The sequence below is a fragment of the Neophocaena asiaeorientalis genome, unplaced genomic scaffold, assembly GCF_003031525.2.
Source record: "Neophocaena asiaeorientalis asiaeorientalis breed wild unplaced genomic scaffold, Neophocaena_asiaeorientalis_V1.1 scaffold14, whole genome shotgun sequence".
NCBI lineage: Eukaryota > Metazoa > Chordata > Mammalia > Artiodactyla > Phocoenidae > Neophocaena > Neophocaena asiaeorientalis.
This window is the reverse complement of record NW_020175192.1, coordinates 4591397-4609786: the sequence shown is the minus strand read 5'-3', so window position 1 is coordinate 4609786 and position 18390 is coordinate 4591397. Positions and strand designations below refer to the sequence as shown.

Sequence of the window (18390 nt, the reverse complement as noted above, 5' to 3'; positions counted from 1 at the left end):
ATTAATGTGCTGGGTTATATTGATAAATTCCTCAACATTAAATTGTCTTTACGTTCCGGGAGCAAATACTGGTAATGTAGATTTATTCCTGGATTCTGTATGCTGGTGAATATACTTTTATATTTCTGAAGCTGTATACTTAGGCTTTTTTAATTTATGAAATTTTACTACGTGGACTATAGTCAGTACTCTTAAATCTCACAAAAATTCAGCTAAGACTGAATTAAAGCATAGCAGGAAATTTACTGATTCAAACCACAGAATCAAATAAAGAGCTTTGGAACCCAGAATCTGAGATAATGTCCCTGTGGTTCTTTTCCTGTGTCTTTCATTTCTTCTTCTCCCTTGTTGATCCCCTCTCCGCCTACCCCCGCCAAGCCCAGCTTTATTGAGATACAATCAATATATAACATTGTGTAAGTTTAAGGTACACAATATGATGATTTGATACACATATATATTGTGAAATAATTACTGCAATAAGGTTAGTTAACACATCTATCACCTCACATAAATAGAACTTTTTTTTGTGGTGAGAACATTTAAGATTTATTGTCTTATTACCAACTTTCAAGTATATAATACAGTATTGTTCACTATAATCACCATGCTGAATATTAGATCCTCAGGACTTGTTCATCTTATAACTGGAAGTTTGTACCCTTTGACAGTGACTCCCCATTTCTCCCCTTCCCTGGCCCCTGGCAACCACCCTTCCACTCTCTGTTTCTGAGTTCAACTTTTTAAAAGATTCCACATATAAGTGAGATCATATGGTATTTTTCTTTCTCTATCAGACTTATTTCTCTTAGTCTGAATGCCCTGAAGGTCCATCCATGTTGTTGCAAATGGCAGGATTGGTTGTTTGGGAATGTGTTGTTTAATTTCCATATTTTTGTGAATTTTCCAGTTTTCTTTCTGTTACTGATTTCTAATTATACCACTGTGGTCAAGATAGAGACCAGATGGGATTTCAGTCTTCTTAAGTCTTGCTCTGTGGCCCAGCATATGATTTATCTTGTGGAATGTATACATACAGAATACCAAATATGTATTCTGCTGCTATTGCATGGAATGTTCTGTCTATGTCTTTTGGTCCATTTTGGTCTGTAGTGTTCTTCAGGTCTGTTTCCTTATTACATTTCTGTCTGGATCATCCATCCAATATTAAAACTGAAGTCCCCTATTATTATATTATTGTCTATTTCTCCCTTTAGTTCTGTTATTATTTGCATTAAATATTAGATGCTCCAGTGTAGGGTGTATATATACTTATAATTGTTATATCCTCTTGATGAATTGACCCCTTTATCACTATGCAATGACCTTCTTTGTCTCTTGTGATTGATTTTGACTGAAAGTCTATTATATGTGATACAAGTGTAGCTACTTCTGCTCTCTTTTGGTTACCATTTGCATAGAATATCATTTTCCATCTCTTTACTTTCAACCTATGTATGTCCTTAAAGCTAAAGTGAGTCTCTTGTTGGCAACGTATTGTTAGATCTTGATTTTTTAATCCATTCAACCACTTTGTGTATTTTGATATGGGAATTTAGTTCATTTATGTTTAAAGTATTTAATTATTGATAGGTAAAGACCCACTGCCTGTCAGTTTGTTAAGTGTTTGTTGACTGTTTTTTAGCTCTTTTGCCCCTCTCTGTCTTCTTTTGTGATTTATTTTTTTGTAGTGCATATTTTAATTCCTTTCTCTTTATCTTTTGTGTTTAAGTTTCTTCCCTTTGTGGTTACCATGAGGCTTACATAAACTATTTTATAGCTATAACAGTCTATTTTAAGCTGATAACAACTTACCTTCAACTGTATACACAGCTCTACACTTTTACTTCTCCTTTCCTTGTATTTTATGCTATTGATGTCATACTTTACATCTTTTTATATTGTGCATCCATTAACAAATTATTGTACCTATAGTTATTTTTTTCATCATTTTTCTTCCATTTTTATTGAGATATAATTGACGTACAGCACTGTATACGTAGGGTGTACAGCATAATGGTGTGACTTACATACATCATAAAGTGATTATCAGTAAGTTTAGTGAACATCCATCATCTCATATAGATACAAAATTAAGGAAATACTTTCTTCTTGTGGTGAGAACTCTTAGGGTTTACTCTTGTAACAACTTTCATATGTAACACACAGCAGTGTTCATTACATTAATCGTGTTGTACATTCATCCCTAGTACTTACTTATCTTATAACTAGAATTTGTACCTTTTGACCCCCTTCATCCAGTTCTCTGTCCCCCGAACCCCACCTCTGGTAACCACAAATCTGATCTCTTTTTCTATGAGTTTGTCTGTTTGTGTTTTGAAGTATAGTTGACCTACAAAACTATGTTACTTTCTAGCGCACAACAGGGTGATGAAATATTTTCAATTGTTACGAAATTATCAGCATGATAGCTCTGGTTACCAACTGTCACCATACAAAGATATTATGTTATTATTGACTATATTCCCCTTGCTGTACATTTCATTCCCATGCCTCATTTGGAGTTTGTGTCTCTTAATTTCCCTCACGTATTTCACTCATTCCCCCACCTTCTTTCCCTCTGGCAACCACCTATTTGTTCTCTTTATCAGTGACTCTGTTTCTACTTCGTTATATTTGTTCATTTGTTTCGGTTTTTAGATTACACATGTAAGTAGAATCATATGGTATTTGTCATTCTCTGTCTGAGTTATTCCACTTTGCATAATACCCTCTGGGTCCATCCGCGTTGTTGCAACATTCTTATTATGGCTGAGTAATATTTCATTGTATGCATGTGTATGTGTGCGTGTGTGTGCATATGAACATAGGGATGCATGTATCTTTTTAAATTAGTGTTTTTGTTTTACTTGTAAAACTACCCAGAAGTGAAACTTCTGGGTTATATAATAGTTCTATTTTTAATTTTTTGAGGGACTTCCATATTGTTTTCCATAGCAGCTGCACCAATTTATATTCTCACCAACAGTGCACAGGAGTTCCTTTTTCTCCACAGCCTTGACAACACTTGTCATTTATTGTCTTTTTGATAATAGCTATTCTGACAGGTGTGAGGTAATATCTCATTGTGGTTTTGATTTGCCCGTTTCCCTGATGATTAGTGATGTTGAGCATCTTTTTATGTGATGCCTGCTGGCCATCTGAATGTCTTCTTTGGAAAAATGTCTATTCAGATTCTCTTCTCATTTTTAAATCATGTGGTTTGTTTTTTGGATGTTGAGTTATATGAGTTTTCTGTGTGTGTGTGTGTGTGTGTGTGTGTGTGTGTGTGTGTGTGTGTGTGTATTTTGGATAATTTACCCCTTATCAGATACATCATTTGCAAATATCTCTCCCATTCAGTAGATGACCTTTTCATTTTGTTGATAGTTTCCTTTGCTATGCAAAAGCTTTTTAGTTTGCTGTAGTTCCATTTGTTTTCCTTCCCTGAGGAGACATATCCAAAACAATATTATACCGTTAGTTATTTTTGATTTTTTTTTAAAACTTTTATACTCGAGATAAAGTGATTTACACACCATCATTCCAGTATTAGAGTATTCTGATTTTGACTATATATTTACCTTTACCAATGAGTTTTATAGTTTTTTATGTTTTCATATTGTTACTTAGCGTCCTTTCATTTCAACTTGAAGAAGTCTCTTTATCATTTCTTGTAAGGCATGTCTAGTGGTGATGAAATCCCCTAGCTTTGTTTGTCTGGGAATGTCTTTAACTTTCCATTTCAGAAGGACAGGTTAGTACTCGTGGTTGGCAATTTTTTTCACTCAGTGCATTCAATATATCATCTCACTCTCTCTTGGCTTGCAAGGTTTCTTTAGAAAAATCCACTGATAGCCATACTGGGCTGCTGGTGGATTTCCCTAATATGTGATGAGTCATTTTTCTCTTGCTACTTTTAAAATTCTCTCCTTGTCTTTAACTTTTAACATTTTGATTATTGATTATAATGTGTCTCAGAGCAATATTCTTTGGGTTGACCTTGCTTGGGGTCCTGTGAGCTTCCTGTACCTGAATGTCCATATTCTCCCAAGGTTTCAGAAGTTTTCTGCTATTAATTCTTTTTTTTTTTTTTTTTTTTTTAATTTTTGGCTGCATTGGGTCTTCATTGCTGTGTGCAGGCTTTCTCTAGTTGCGGTGAGTGGGGGCTACTCTTCATTGCAGTGTGCGGGCTTCTCATTGCGGTGGCTTGCTGTGGAGCTTGGGCTCTAGGCACGCGGGCTTCAATAGTTGTGGTGAGTGGGCTCAGTAGTTGTGGCTCACGGGCTTAGTTGCTTCGTGGCATGTGGGATCTTCCCGGACCAGGGATCGAACCTGTGTCCCCTGAATTGGCAGGCGGATTCTTAATCCCTGCACCACCAGGAAGTCCCTGCTATTAATTCTTTAAACTTTCTTTCTGCTCCTTTCTTCCTTCTCTTTCTGGGACTCCCATGATGCGAATGTTTGTTTCCTTGATGGTGTCCCGTAATTCACATTGGCTTTCTTCACTCTTTCTTATTCTTTTTTTCTTTTTGTTTCTCTAATGGGCTAATTTCAAGTGATCTGTCTTTGAGTTCACTGATTCTTTCTCCTGGGTGATTAAGTTGGTTGTTGAACCTCTCTGCTGAATTTTTCATTTCTGTCATTGTATTCTTCTGTAGGGTTTCTTTTTGGTTACTTTTAATGGTTCCTATTTCTTTATTAAACTTCTCATTATGTTCATTCATCATTTTCCTGATTTTGCTGGGTTGGCTACCTGTGTTCTCTCACATTTCATTCAGTTCCTTAATGATTATTATTTTGAGTTCTTTATCAGTCAGACTATAGATCTTCATTCTTTGGGGTCATTTATTGGAACTTTATTAGTTTCTTTTGGTGTTGTCATATTTGCTTGATTCTTCCATGTAGCCTTGCATTGGTGCCTGTGCATTTGAAGGAGCACCAGTCTTTACAGACTGGTTTCAGCTGGTAAACACCTCCTGTCTGTTCTGTGTGCTGATAGGATTACCTCTGGGATCTCAGTCTGCCTGGTTTGGAGCTGGTTACAAAGCTGTTTCTGGATGTGCAGCAGGGCCTGCAGTTGGTGAACTTTTTATCATGGACTTGGTAGGGCATGCGTGCTGACTGGTCCCTGGGTGGACTGAACTTCCTCCAGTACATTTTTCAGGAGGTGGCCCCAGGACAGGGGTCTGCCTTAGGGTCCACAGTTATGTCCTTAAACAGCAGGCCTATTACCAGTTGCATAGACGGGTGGGGCTCTCATCAGGTACCTAAGAGGGCTGCTGTCTGTTCATTAATTGGGTCCCTGGATGGGCAGGACTAGCCCTGGACTGTGACTGAAATTGGCTGGAATGAAATCCCAGAGCTGTTTCAGATTCCACAGCCAAAACTGAAGGCTGTAGGCCTAGTTCTTGAGGCATGGATGTGCATGTCCCCAGCCAGGTCCTTGGACATGCTGGGCTGCTTCCTGACTGGCTTGAGGGGCTGGAGCTGAGTGTAGCACCAGTTCAGGATCTCATGAGGCACAGACATGAGTATCTCCTTTCTAGTGTCTCTTCATATAAGGGCACTAATCCCATTGGACCAGGGCTTCACCATCATGACCTCATCAAACCTTAATTACACATCTTCAGATACCATCACATGTGGATTAGGGCCTCAACATATGAATTTTGAGGGGAACACAATCACTGAGCTGTAACAGACAGCCACTAGAATGGACTTTAATTAATTGAAGTTGGATAATATTCATTCCTGCCTCATTGCCTGTATAGCTTTTGCTGTTGAGTCGTGCATTGTACTCGGTGTGCTAAAGTCTGGTTTACCTCAACATTTGTACATTTCAGTTGTTTTGGGTTGTTTATTCTTGGTTTGGGCATAAGGAAGAAATATTGGTCAGGGTTCTCCAGAGAAACAGAACCAAAAGGGTGTGTGTGTGTGTGTGTGTGTGTGTGTGTGTGTTTATATATATAAGGCTTTTTATGAGGAATTAGCTTACACAATTATGGAAGATAAGAAATCCCAAGATCTCAGTGGGCAAGTTGGAGACCCAGAAGAGCTGATGGTGTAGTTCCAGTTCAAAGGCTAGTGGGTTTGAGTCCCAGAAAGAGTTATGATTCGGTTTGAGTCCAGAGGCAAGAAGAAACCAATGTCCCATCTAGAGGGCAGACAGGTAGGAGAAATTCTCTCTTCTTTGGAGGAGGGTCAGCCTTTTCATTTTATTCAGGCCATTAACTGATTGGACGAGACCAATATACGGACAATCTGCTTTACTCATTTGATCAACTTATGTGTTAAGCACATCCAAAAACATCCCACAGAAACATCTAGAATAATATTAGATCAAATATCTAGGCACTCTGTGGCCCAGTCAAGTTGATACATGAAATTAACCATCACAGGTCCACACCTTGTCAGCTTGGTGTCCGTATGCATCTCCTTAAACCATACATAATCTCCAAGACAATAAAAATCTTCAAAACAATCTTGAAGACAATAGCATGGTCATAATTCTACCTAACATGGTAGAACTGTGTACAACCATTGTATCCTGCTTACAACTGAAAATGCACTAAATCCTACTTCGAAGAGGAGATAAAAATCTTTGGCCATTGTTTACTTTTCTTAATATCCTGTAACTTAAATCCTGTGATGTAAAGTTAACAATACTTAAAGTCAATACATTGTGAGTTACCTAAGGGACTAAGAGAGAGAAGAAAAAGATATTTGATACACATATACACACAAGCATATCATAACAAAATAAGGAGGAAATACTCGTGATAATTACAGTTTTTGTTTCTGTAATATAGTTATAGCTGGTATTTTTAACGACCTTCTTCCCTACTAATTCTGTATTCTCTTTGCCTTCAGCAACGACCTCAGCTGATTATGGTTCTTTACTTGGCAGGATGCCCTAAACCTTCATTCCTGAAGGCTCTGGGCTATTAGTAGTCCTGCCAGGATTGGGTTGTTGTAGTTTTCTATTGGTCTTTATCACAGGGTATGATAATACTAAGAAATGCCCTAAGGGATCTCCTGTATTCCAGACATACTCTTCCTTACTACCATTGTGGAGTAGCAGTCCAATTCCCCCTTGGGAGTCAAGATCAGTCACCCCAGCCTACAGTAACTCCCTTCTTTGTTTATTCAGAGGCATGAACTTAACTGGAAGTCTTAACTTCCAGTTCAGTGGCGTCACTGTTGTGTCTCCTGATGGAAGCATAACTCCCTCTAGAGCTAAGACTTCTAGGCCAACAGAGCATAAGGTCCTGGGAGCAGTAAGCAAACATTTTGCTAGTGGGTCACAAGGAGAAATAGTAAGTGGTGCCACTGCACTTCCACCCCTTCAGTCCTGGACCCATGGCTCCTGGCGCCCTCTGTCTCATATAGGTGGACACATAAAAGTAATCATCACAGTCAGTTATTACAAGTTATGAAGTTCAGAGTGAAAATGTGAATTGGAAAAAAAATCTGTAAAAAATGGTGGATTGTAATATTCGTTTATCCTGTTCGCCTTGCCAATATCTCTCAAAATATAAAGGAACAAATTAGGGAATAGATTCCAAAGTGTGAAGTATATGAGATTTCATCAGTAGATAAAAACTTCAACACGTTTTGAAACTGAAAGAGGAGAGAAAGTATTGATAGTTTGACTGAGTAGTGGGACCTACAACTTACAGTGCAGACTGATAGGGTGTGAACAAAGAGCCTGTATCTTAGTCTGGCAGAACCCTAAACAGATTGGTGATTTGGAAACAGTGGTTATAGCTGAGAGGGGTTGGTGGAGGGAGGCATGGTATTGAAAATGGACTTAAATTTATTCTACCAATGGAGAGGCTAGCTCTTCTGTCTGTCTGCTTCTCCTATCTTGTCAACAAAGCATCAGCAGCCAGTTGCCTGTTCCCCTGGGAACAGGTTGGAGATGAGAAGATAAGATTTTTGATATTATTTGGTCATCCTCCTAGGAGAGGTCTGTCTCCCTGTCCTAACCCTAGTATACTGTTCTCCTTCATGCATGTATAACTGGACTATAGATGGATTGTTACATAAACTTGGACAATTCTGTGAGGAAGCTGAACAAAAAGACTGAAACAGAAAAATGAGAGAGAAGATAAAAGCCTACAAGGATCAACTAAAGATTTTAAAATCCAACTAATTTAAATCTCTAATTTAGAGAAAGAAAACAGTGAAGCGAACTTGTGTCAGAGTACTTGTGAAGAATAGCTTCCAGAGACAAACCCCTGGCCCCCCCAAAACAAACAAAGGTCACATATAAAGGGATGAGATTGAGAATTGAAATCTGGAAACCAAGGGAGCAACACATTCATGTTTCCGAAAGATTCTCAACCTAGAATTCTATACACAGCCAGAGTAGCAATGAAGTGAGAGAGCACAATAAAAACATTTTAGACAATGTATCGTTTCAAATTTTCTTTTCAGAAAATTCATCTTTATTTATCCTGTCTTAGGAAATCATCTAACACAATGTTCTAACAAATGAGGAAGTACACCAAAAAGAGAATTATAGTCTAGGACACAGAAGAACGTCAAAGAAATTCTAAAATTGCAGCTATGTACCAGGCCAGTAGAGTAATCAATTTAGATTGGAGCAAGTGGACCCTGCAGGGAGGTTTCTAGAGAAAGAGGGAACTTGAAAGAGGAAAGGACATGAGAACTTTTTTTTTTTTTTTTTTTTTTGTGAAGAGATTGAATACTGATATGACAAAGGCCAGTTGTATAAGAAGAAAGACAAGTATTAGCTGTAGCAAAAACAAAAGCTATATAAGAAGGAAAATACACTCTTAGTAACTCGCTTTGAAATCAACAGTGTTTTGTCCTAATTGTTGGCAAGGGATATTTATTCCCTTCTTTATTGTTTCCTTGTGGAGGAACTTCCACGATAATAACATTCCCAGGCTTTTAAGTGACTGGGAGGTGAGAAGAGGCTGGGAGAGTGGCACTTAAGACTCTCAGAGGGTATTAAAGGAATGCAGATCCTACTGTGAGGTGGACTCCATCAAGAAGCCAACCCATGAGCGTCTGGGGATGCTTTGCCTGCAGATCCCCCCAAGTGGCCAACAGGCACCTCCAGCTTGCTGCATGCCTTACCCAGACACCCTTCACCCTGTGGCCAGCACTCTACATGCCCTCCCAACAGTGGTGCAAGAGTGAGCTTTTGCAGACAGCTAGTGAGCATGTGCAGAGAGCCAGCTAGAATCTGCTGGCCAGAGAGGGAACGCAGATCTGAGCTCCAGCTTTGGAAAGGGTTGTCAGTACTTGGCTTGGTATGTTGCAGGATTGAGAGAAGAGAATAGGCTTAAGAATTCTTCCCTAAGAGGGAGCAAGAAGTATGGAGCGGGCATGTCCTAGAGAATCTGAGAAAGCCTCAGAATCCCTAGCAGGACTGAAAGAAGGTATTTCTCTCATAAAGGTAGTTAGTAAAGACTGGAGGAGTTGACTGCTACTTCAGATGTGAAGAGAGTAATGCAGAACTTCCAGGAACATGGAAAGTCAAGCAAAGATGACAACACCAAAGGATCACAGTAATCTTCCAGTAACTGATCCCAAAGACATGGTGATCTGTAATGTACCAATAAAGAATTCAAATAGCTGTTTGAAGGATGCTCAATGAACATAGAAAAGACAATTTAATGAGATCAGGAAAGCAATGCATGAACAAAATGACAAGTTTAACAAAGAGATAGAAATCATAAAAAAAGAACCAAACAAATTCTGGAGCTGAAGAATATAATGGATGAAATGAAAAAAAATATAATAGAGAGCATCAACCTTAGAATGCATGAAGCAGAAGAAAGAATGTGTGAGCTGGAAGATAGGAACTTTGAAATGATCCATTCAGAGGAAAAGAATAACAGAAGAATGAAAAAGCGTGAAGGAAGCTGATGTGATCTATGGCATAACATCAAAAGAAGCAATTTGTGAATTACTGAGTTCCAGAGGAAACTAGGGAGAAAGGGGAAGAAAGCTCATTTAACAGAATGATGGCTGAGAACTTCCCAAAGCTGAGGAGAGAATTGGATATCCAAGTTCGCGAAGCAAATGGGTCATCAAACAAGTTCGATTGAGAGATCTTCTTCAAGACACATTATAATAAATCTGTCAAAAATTAAAGAAAAAGAATTAAAGAAAATGCAGCAAGAAAATGGAAACTTTCAGCTTACAAAGGAAACTGCACAAGGCTATCAGTGGATTTCTCAGCAGAAATCTTACAGGCCATATTCATATTCATTTATTCTGCTTAGTCCATATTCATATCTTTCTGTTTTTCTGTTGGGTTATCTTTGTTATTGTTTTTACAGGCTCCTCATATATAAAGAATATTAACTGATAGTTATGTCTGTTGTAAATATTTTTTTCCAGTTTGTCATTTGTTTTGCCATAAAAAATTAAAATATCACGGAATCATTTCAATTTTGTCTCTTAAAAAGAATGTCTGTATATTTGCATGAATTAGTTTCATAATTAGTCATGATATTGGAAGAAAGGTTTTGTCTTGTCACAAAGTGTCCTTTTATTCTTATTTTGGAAAGAATTTTAAAAATTAACATGAGTGTCAAATTTTATCAAATTTTTTTTTTTTTTTTTGCGGTACACGGGCCTCTCAGTGCTGTGGCCTCTCCTGTTGCGGAGCACAGGCTCCGGATGCGCAAGCTCAGCAGCCATGGCTCACGGGCCCAGCCGCTCCACGGCATGTGGGATCCTCCTGGACTGGGGCACGAACCCGTGTCCCCTGCATCAGCAGGCAGACTCTCAACCACTGCGCCACCAGGGAAGCCCTCAAATGCTTTTGTGATATTTATTTTAATAATGACAATTTATGTAAGGTATTATAGTAATAGATTTCCTATCATTGATCCTTTTCTGTAGTAGTGGGATCATCTCTGACTTGAAAAAAATCCATTTGTGCATGTTTTACTTTGAATTTTCACATCTATATATGTATGGAAGGAAAGATTATAGTTTTATCTTTGTTTTTGGCCTTTGTGTCATCTTTGATCATTAGTTCTATCTAAATTAGTTAATTTCACTTATTTTTCTAAATTTTCAAATATGTGATATGGGAATTAACTATTCCTGAAAAGTGTGAAAGAATTCACCTATGAAATAATCTACACCCAGGTCTGTTTTTTTCTGGCTAGTTTATTAATGTGTTCAAGTTTTCTTTACTCATTACTTCTTTTTTTTTCAGATCTGTAGAAATTTCCAATGTGTAAATGCATCTGTTCTGAATTATGACTGTGATATTCAGAAAAAGTGTCACGGACATGGGGTAGGTAATAGCCTCTTTTGGTTTGTTCATGAAAGTAATGCTGAATAATGAGAATTCTTAGTGAGGATTCTCTGTAAGACTTCTTAGATTTTTAGATATTGGGGAATTTAGATACCTGATAAATTGTTCATTCTTTAAAAGTGTCTATGGATTTGCATGAATTTAGTCTTTTCTCTTGGTTTCTATTCTTGAGTTCATCATGTAGAGCAACATTCACAATTAACAAAAGTGCTGCTTTGTTTTGAAGGTATGTAACAGCAATAAGAATTGTCACTGTGACAGCGGCTGGGCTCCCCCCTATTGTGAGGCTACAGGGTACGGAGGAAGTGTGGATAGTGGACCTGCATACAATGGCAAGTAATGTGGAGGGAAGTTAGTGTGGTCTCTCAGTGGCCCATGTCAAAAGTGGGGCATCCTTGTCCCTTGCCCTCGCTTCCACATCCGTTAATCTATTTGTGTCTTTATGTTTAAAGTTGGTTTCCTGTAGGTGGCCTTGACTCTCAACCACTGTGCCACCAGGGAAGCCCATCTCTGCCTTTTAATTGAGTTGTTTTGGCCAATTATATTTAATTTGATTATTGATATGTTTGGGTTTAAATCTACCATATTGATATTTTTCTATCACAGTCTCCCTTCATGTGATACTGTGCCATTTCAGGATCCTTCCATTTCTCTCCTCTCAGCTTTTGTGCTATTGTCATCATACTACATATGTTATAAACCTATAATACATTGTGATTATTTTTGCTTTAAACAGTTGATTATTTTTAAAAGAAATTTAAATAATAGAAAAGGTCTTTATATTTACCCACATAGTTACCATTTCTGGTGCTCTTCATTTTTTTGTGTAAAGTCAGATTTCCATCTGGCATCATTCAATTTCTGCTTGAAGGTCTTCTTTTCACATTTCTGCTGGTGACAAATACTTTTAGCTTTGTATATCTGAAAAAGTCTTTATTTTGCCTTCCTTCTGGAATGATGACTGGGTAAAGAATTCTAAGGTGACAGTTTTTTCCCCCCTTTTACTTCTTCACAGATGTTCCTATGTTGTCTTCTGACTTGCACTGTTTTTCCTGAGAAATCTGCCATCATCTTTTATTTTTTTCATTTTCTGTTTATAGTGTGTCTCTTTTTTACCCTCTGGTTGCTTATAAGATTATCTCTTTATCTCTCATTTTTAGTATTTGATTATAATGTGCCTTGGTGTGCTTGGGATTTCTTAAACTTTTTGGATTTGTGCTTTTATAGTTTTCTTCAAATTTGGAAAAATTTTGGTCATTATTTCCTCAAATATTTTTTCTTCCATTTTCCTTCTTTTTCCTCTCCCTCAGGGACTCCAATTACATGTATATTTGGCTACTTGGAGTTCTTTCACATCTCAGTGATTTGCCTTGATTTTTAAAAATTGTTTATTCTTTGTGTTTAACTTTGAATAGTTTCTATTGTTATTCTTCAAGTTCCCTCTTCTGTGATGTCTGATCTGCCATTAATTCCATCCAGTTTATTCTGTATCTTAGACATTGAAGTTTTTATCTCTGTAAGTTCTATTTCTCCCTCCCTTTTCCTTTCGTTTTCTTTCTCTCTCTCTCTCTCTCTCTCTTTCTTTCTTTCCCTCTCTCTTTTTCTTTGCCTGCTTTCCTTCCTTCCTTCCTCCCTCCCTCCATCCCTCCTTCCCTCCCTCCCTCTCTCCCTCCCTTCTACTCTCTCTTTCTCTGTTCCTCCCTCCCTCCCTTCCTTCCTTCTTTCCTTCCTCATGTCTCTACACAGCATGTTCAATCTTTACTTATCTTCTTGAACATGTAGAATACATTTATAATAATTTCTAATGTCCTTGTCTACTAATTCTATCATTTCTTAGTTTTGATTGATTGACTTTCTCCTCATTTTAGGTCATATTTTTCTGCTTCTTTGCATGCCTTCTAACGTTTTTACTGAACGCCAGAAATTGTGGAATTTGCCTGTTGTATATTAGGTGTTTTTGAATTTCTATTGCTGAACTTTGGGCTTAAGCTTAAGTGGGCTTAAGCTACGTGGATGTAGTATGGTTCTTTTGAATCTTTTTTTTAAGCTCCATTGGAGGGACCTGAGCAGCATTTAGCCTAGGGCTGATTTTGCCCCATTACTGAGGCAAACCCCTTCTGTTTATTCTACTCAATGCCATCAACTATGGAGTTTTCCACTGGAAATGGCAGGAACAGGTATTCTTTCCAGTCCTGTGTGAGTTCTTGGGTTTATTCCCACTAATCCTTTCAGGTGATTCTTTCTATGGCTTCAGGTGGTTTCCTTACATGCATACACTGATCAGTACTCAACTGAGTATTTGAGGGGAACCCTTTGCAGATCTTTCAAGTTCTATCTGTGCAGCTGCCTCCCTTCTGGTACTTTGCCCATGAACTCTAGTTGTCTTGGCTTCTTCCTCAGACAACTAGCGTGCATTCCTCTACTCGAGGAGACCACTTGGTTTTGCGTGGATTCCCACACCCCTCATCACAGTCTGTTAACTTTCTCTAGGCAGCAAACTGGGATTGTTGTAAAGCTCACCTTATTTGCTTTCTGCCTCTCAGGGATCATTGTTCTTTATTGCCTTATATCCAATGCCATGAAAACCATTGTGTCACGTATTTTGCCTGGTTTTCTGGTTGTTATAGCTGACAAGATAAATCTGGTCCCTATTACTCCATCTTGTCTAGAAGCGGAAGTCAGAACTATGGATGTTAATGGCTGTGTATCATTCCATTGATGGATGTGCCATAACCTGACTTAGCTGTTGTTTAATTATTTGACATTAGGTTGTTTCTAAGTTTTCGATACACATTGATAACATTGTAGTGTACATCTTAATACTCGTGCATTTTTCCCAATTGAAGTATAAATTGCCAGTTATGGTATTATTAGATTGAAAGGTATAATCCTTTTTATGATTCTTTATTTTTAATTAATTAATTTTATTTTATTTTTTAATTTCTTAAAATTTTTGGCTGTGTTGGGTCTTCGTTGCTGCACGCGGGCTTTCTCTAGTTGTGGTGAGTGGGGGCTACTCTTTGTTGCGGTGCGCAGGCTTCTCACTGCGGTGGCGTCTCTTATTGTGGAGCACAGGCTCAAGGCACATGGGCTTCAGTAGTTGTGGCACATGGGCTCAGTAGTTGTGGCTCATGGGCTCTAGAGCGCAGGCTCAGTAGTTGTGATGCACGGGCTTAGTTGCTCCGCGGCATGTGGGATCTTCCCGAACCAGGGCTCAAACCTGTGTGCCCTGCATTGGCAGGCAGATTCTTAACCACCACTGTGCCACCAGGGAAGCCCTAGATATGATTTTTTATGCAGGGAAGCCTACAGGTGTTTTTTTTTTAATGATTCTTGATAAAAATTCCAAATGAACTTGTGTAATGCCACTGACAGTATGAAGGTACCAATTTTAACATAACCTGGCCAGTGTTGGATGCTTTAATTTAAATTTTGTCTACTTATTAGTGAGTATAAACTGATATATCAAGCTTGCTTTAATTTTTCATATTTTTATTTTTAATTGGGTTGAGTGTTTCATATAACTTTTGGAACAGAAAGTTTTGGTACTTTTACAAATTTAAAACTATGAGGATAATTTCACAGTTTACCACTCGTGTTCATATTTACTATATTCTTTCACTAAAGAACATGAAACAGACAATATTAATGTTGATTAATGAATTTTAAAAATTATAATAAGACTTTAAATCCATAAGCCATAAAAAACAAGATTGATGAATTCAGCTACCTCAGAACAATAAACTTATGCATGGAGAAAAGCATCGTACCATAAGACAAATGACAAAATGGGGAAAATATTTCCAACTCACATACAGATAAAACTATTCTCCCTAACATATAAAGGCTTTTAGAAACTGAGAAGAAAAAAAAACAATAGACCAACAGAAAAACAGTCAAAGGACTGAGAAGAAAAAGAAATACAATGTTTCCTTAAACATGAAAAGTTGCTCAAATCATAGTATAAAAAGAGAAATGCAAATTAAAATCATAAAAGATATAGTTTTTCACCTTCCAGGTTGGCAAACATGCAGAAGTTTGACTCTATAGGTGAGGCTGTGAGGAATTCTTGTATATTGCTGGCTGGCCTTCTAACTTTTAAAAGAAATGTATTTTATTGAAGTATAGTTGATTTACAATGTTGTGTTAATTTCTGCTGTACAGCAAAGTGATTCAGTGATACATGTATATACATTCTTTTCCATGTTCTTTTCCATTATGGTTGATCACAGGATATTGAGTATAATTCCCTGTGCTATATAGTAGTAGGACCTTGTTGTTTATCCATTCTATATATAATAGTTTGCATCTGCTAATCCCAAACTCCCAATCCATCCCTCTCCCTCCCCCCATTCCTCTTGGCAACTACAAGTCTGTTCTCTATGTCTGTGAGTCTGTTTCTGTTTCGTAGGTAAGTTCATTTGTGTCATATTTTAGATTCTGCATGTAAGTGATACCATATGGTATTTGTCTTTCTCTCTCTGACTTACTTTACTTGGTAGGGTAATCTCTAGGTCCATCCATGTGGCTGTAAATGGCATTATTTCATTCTTTTTTATTGCTGAGTAGTATTCCATTATATATATATATATATATATACCACATCTTCTTTATCCATTCATCTGTCGATGGACATTTAGGTTGTTTCCATGTCTTGGGTATTGTGAATAGTGCTGTTATGAATATAGGGGTGCATGTACCTTTTTGAATTATAGTCTGAATATATGGCATGCTAACTTGTAACAATCACTGTGGTAGACAGGTTGATAGTGCCTTAAAAATGATGAATGCATTCACCTTCTGATACAGCAATTCTACTTTTGGGAAATTATTCTACAGATATACCTGCACCAAAATGATATGACATATGTACAAGGTTATTCATTGTAACAGTTTTTTTTTGTAACAGCAAAGGTTGGAAAAATAAAAGTATTAGTAGGGTACTTACGGCCTGAATAACTACGGGACATCCTTGCAATAGAGTTTTATATAGCTGTATAGAAAATGAGGTGGTGCTGTATGTATAGTTTGGGAAGATATGTAGTATAGCTAAGTGACAAAAGTAATGTGTGGAATAGCATTTATGCCATGCTACCTTTTATGTAAGAAAGGGTTAACAATAGAACATATTTTCTTCTTGCTTATATTTACATGAAGAAATACTGTAAGATTATATAAGAAATTAATAAAAGTGGTTATCTTCAGGAAGGCAAAAATGAAGTGGGTAAGCGTGAGGAGTGAACAAGACTTCTCAGTATATTTCAGTTTATATCAGTGTGACTTTTGAACAATGTGAAAATTAATGTAAAACGTATCATCACCTAGTATGTTCTAGTTAATATGAGTTAACTTCTAATTTAATGATCATTAATGTAAAATCCTTCTCTGTAGAAAAGAATACCGCCTTGAGGGACGGACTTCTGGTGTTCTTCTTCGTCATTGTTCCTCTTACTGCATTGGCTGCTTTTGTCTTCGTTAAGAGAGACCAGCTACAGAAAAGCTACTGCAGAAGGAAGAGATCACAAACATATGAGTACTTAGATTATTTTTCTTTTAAATTCATATTAAAAATTTTTAAGTATAATAATTATTAATGATGATAGTCATATCATAGAAGCTGGTTTAAAAATAGGGTTCTAAGTTATCTCTCCATTCTTTTGACATGATTAGCAGGAGTTAAAGGGCAGTGGTGACTCAGCCACCTATTATAATGGTGAGGGGAAAGGATTATGGTGACCAGCCTGTATGCTACTGAAAATGGCTGCTAGGATTCATTTTACTTGACTTTGATTTCTGATAGTGGAGTAATTGGACTACAACTTCTGATTTGGGCTTCGTTAAAAAATTTTCATCCATGTCTATTTCAAGTATCAGTTCTCATAGGAAAAGTGTTCTTCAAGTCTGTTTTGAAAACAGATTTTGTGAATCATCAGCTTTTAAGAAATAAGCTTTGATGGAAGAAAGGGCTGTCATATTTCAGACAGCTGATATTTCTAGTCTGTGTGTTGGACTCTTATACAACTGTCTCTCAGCGATCACTTCTAACATGTTGGCATTGGAATGTGGCATATATTAGCATGGGCCTTGTAGTCAGATCTAAGTTCAAGTTCCAGTTTGTCATTTGCTAGAATTATGAACTGGAATAATAAAAAAAGTTTCTGAGCATTGGTTTACTTCCTTTAAAATGGGAATAATGATATTGCCTATCTCTTCGGGTTGATGTGAGGATTAAATGAGGAAATACTAACAAATAAAACCCATAGCACATGTAATTACTTAATAACTCATCTTTCTTACGATAATGATCCAAAATGTTCAGATCTTGCCTCGATTGCTCACTTTACTTCATTGCCCTATTTCTAACTTACCTCACTTACTGTATAATGTTTTCCTAGAGTATACTGATGTTAGCTTTATTTTTCTTAATGTATTCTAAAACAGATTTTTATTTCTTTTTTTAAAAAATATAATTTATCGAGGCGTAGCACCCTCGCCCACGCTTTACTTTGGCCACACTGCCCTTGGCCAAGCACTTGGCTTGGCGGGATCTTAGTTCCCTGAATAGGGGTTGAACCCAGGCCACAGCAGTAGAAGCGCCAAGTCCTAACCACTGGACTGCCAGGGACTTCCCCAGATTTATGTTTCTACCCTTTTTCTTAACTTCAGACTGACCAATCCCTATAGATAATTCCCCAGTCTGCATCTCTGAAACTTTAGTTCCATAGCAATAGCTGTCTCCTATACACTTCTACCTAGCTGACTTACTATCATTTCGGCATGTCTAAATCTTAGCTGACATCTTTCCAGCCAGCATGTTTGCTCCTCTTGGACTTCCTAATATTCAGAGTGACTACTTCAAACCTAGGAATATGCTTTTACTCCTCTCTGATTTCAGGAAGACTTGAGGAGAGAAGTTGGAGAACACTGGCCCAAACTACATAATTTCTTAGAATTTCAGTTTATTTAATTGTAAAATGAGGTTAATAAAACTTTATAGTACTCTAAGGATTAAAACTGGGTGAAAGCTAATAAAAATGCCGTAAAAATTTTAGTTGTCTTCATGATCATCATCACCA

The 18390-nt window shown here is 37.4% G+C and overlaps 1 protein-coding gene across 1 annotated transcript in view; it reads left to right on the top strand.

The window, feature by feature from the left end:
* Window positions 1–18390, top strand: part of ADAM9 (ADAM metallopeptidase domain 9) — a 99072-nt gene that overhangs the window by 71496 nt on the left and 9186 nt on the right. The window contains exons 17-19 of the mRNA XM_024765140.1: window positions 11213–11293; window positions 11541–11646; window positions 16706–16847. Of these exons, the coding sequence (XP_024620908.1) occupies window positions 11213–11293; window positions 11541–11646; window positions 16706–16847 (329 nt within the window). The remainder of the gene's footprint in view (window positions 1–11212; window positions 11294–11540; window positions 11647–16705; window positions 16848–18390) is intronic.